Here is a 1,875-nt window from a genome sequence, read left to right as displayed (position 1 = left end):
AATTAGCACAGGGTCATTTACCCATTGAACAGCTCAGCTGCGGGTTACCACAACCTGCCAAGAGCCAGAGAGACAATAATACCAGTTCCCTCAAGCGTCTTCCTAAATACGCCGACTCCTGTTTTGAACTTTGACTCAAAGCTGTAGCAATAGACAAGCCTGGTTTGCTGACACCCCGAGCCCTGAGCAAACAGCCCCCCTTGCTCTGAACAAAGCCGGCGGCATCCCCACGCTCTGGTCAGTCCCAGTTCTTCCGAACCCGGCTGGGAGTGAATGAAACCTCCTTCCGGCCCTTCCCCCGGTCCGTGCGAGATTATCTCACACTCAGAACGTCCCAGCCCCCTCCCCCTGGAGTCTCCTGCACCCCCACCTTCCCCCCAGTACTTCCCAGCCCCCTGGAGTCTCTCTCCTGCACCCCCAGCTTCCCAGATCCCACCCCCTGAACCCCTCCCTCCGACAGGCCCCTCCCTCTCCAACACCCTCCTCTGCCCCCCCCCACGGCCCGGTAACCCGCCCCCGCTGGTTCCGTTCCAGGTTCGTCTGGTCCCTGCTCCAGCAGCAGGGCCCCGGGTCCCCCCCGGCCCGGTCGGTCACCATGGAGGAGCTGGGGGGCCAGGACACCCCCGATGGGCCCCGGATCACGTCCCTGCGTGAGACTCTGCACCGGATATGGGGGAGCATGAGCCAGAACCCCGAGATCGACAGGTGAGGAGACCCCGACCCGAAGCCCCCCCCCCCAGACCTGCTGGTGCCCCTCACTCCCGACCCGCAGCCCCCCCCTTCAGACCTGCTGGTGCCCCTCACTCCTGACCTGCAGCCCCTCGCTGATGCCCCCTCTCCCTGTAGCCTGGTGCAATGCATGGCGGGGCAGCCCCCCCTGCCGGCGCTGGCCGCGGTCTCGAAGGAGGTGTTTCGTGATGGCATCAACTGGGGCAGAGTCGTCGTCTTCTTCTACTTCACCTACAGGGTCATTGCCCAGGTAATGGGGGGAGGGGGGGGACTGTGCCCGCTGCCCGGATGCCTGGGTTCTCTCCCGGCTCTGGGAGGGGAGTGGGGGCTAGTGGTTAGAGCAGGGGGGGCTGGGAGCCAGGACACCTGGGTTCTCCGGCTCTTGGAGGGGGGAGGGTCTGTTGGTTAGAGCGGGGGGCGCTGGGAGCCAGGACGCCTGGGTTCTCTCCCTGGCTCTGGGAGGGGAGGGGGGGGGTCTGTTGGTTAGAGTGCGGGGGGGCTGGGAGCCACGACTCCTGGGTTCTCTCCCCAGATGGGGGTGGGGGCTGGGATCCCAGCTGGCCGCTCACCCCCCCACACACACACACAATCTCTCCCCCAGGCTCTGGGTGGGTCTGACTGTCTCCGGTCCCTGGTCGACTGGGCCCTAAACTTCCTGTGGGAGCGAGTTGCCCCCTGGATCCAGCGCCAGGGGGGCTGGGTGAGTGCGGAGACCCCTCCCCCCATCCTCCCTGGGACCCCTCCCCCACCCCAGAGATTCCTCTCCCCCATTCTGGGACCCCTCCCCCACCCTGAAGGGACCCCCTCCCTCCACCCACAGGCGCAGCCCGCTGTCCCCCTGGCAGTCCTTCCCCCATCTGCCCCCCTCCCTCATGGGGGTGCTGGGGGGGGGTGTCTCTGGGTGGGGGAGGGTCACATACGTCTGCCACTAACCTCCCCCCTCCATTTGCCAGGACTCCATCTTCAGCTACCTCACCTCCTCCGCCTAGGAGGGGCACAGACACCCCCCCGGGATGGCATCAGCAGCTGGACAAAGCAGCCCCCCCTCTGCAGCAGAGACCCCACTGGCTGGACGGGGGGGGGAATTACCCGATGCCTCCAGCTCTGCAGAAGCGAAGGCAGACTGGGAGAGTCTGGGGGGGGGGG

The 1,875-nt window shown here is 66.3% G+C and overlaps 1 protein-coding gene across 2 annotated transcripts; it reads left to right on the top strand.

Moving 5' to 3' along the window:
• Positions 1-497: 497 nt before the first annotated feature.
• LOC112123729 (apoptosis regulator BAX-like) lies at positions 498-1,865 on the top strand. 2 transcript variants are annotated; one of them, XM_029913370.1, is made up of 4 exons: positions 498-705; positions 847-979; positions 1,331-1,429; positions 1,683-1,865. In XM_029913370.1, exons 1-4 carry the CDS (start codon positions 596-598, stop codon positions 1,716-1,718), a joined length of 378 nt encoding a protein of 125 aa, XP_029769230.1. In that variant the 5' UTR covers positions 498-595; the 3' UTR covers positions 1,719-1,865. The 2 variants fall into 2 exon arrangements, with proteins under 2 accessions (XP_029769230.1, XP_029769231.1); XM_029913371.1 differs by lacking the exon at positions 1,331-1,429.
• Positions 1,866-1,875: the final 10 nt, after the last annotated feature.

This window comes from Terrapene carolina, unplaced genomic scaffold (genome assembly GCF_002925995.2).
Source record: "Terrapene carolina triunguis isolate 2854851 unplaced genomic scaffold, T_m_triunguis-2.0 Scaffold614, whole genome shotgun sequence".
Classification (NCBI taxonomy): Eukaryota; Metazoa; Chordata; order Testudines; family Emydidae; genus Terrapene; species Terrapene triunguis.
Note: the sequence above shows the minus strand (reverse complement) of the source record. Positions and strands in the feature narration are given on the sequence as shown.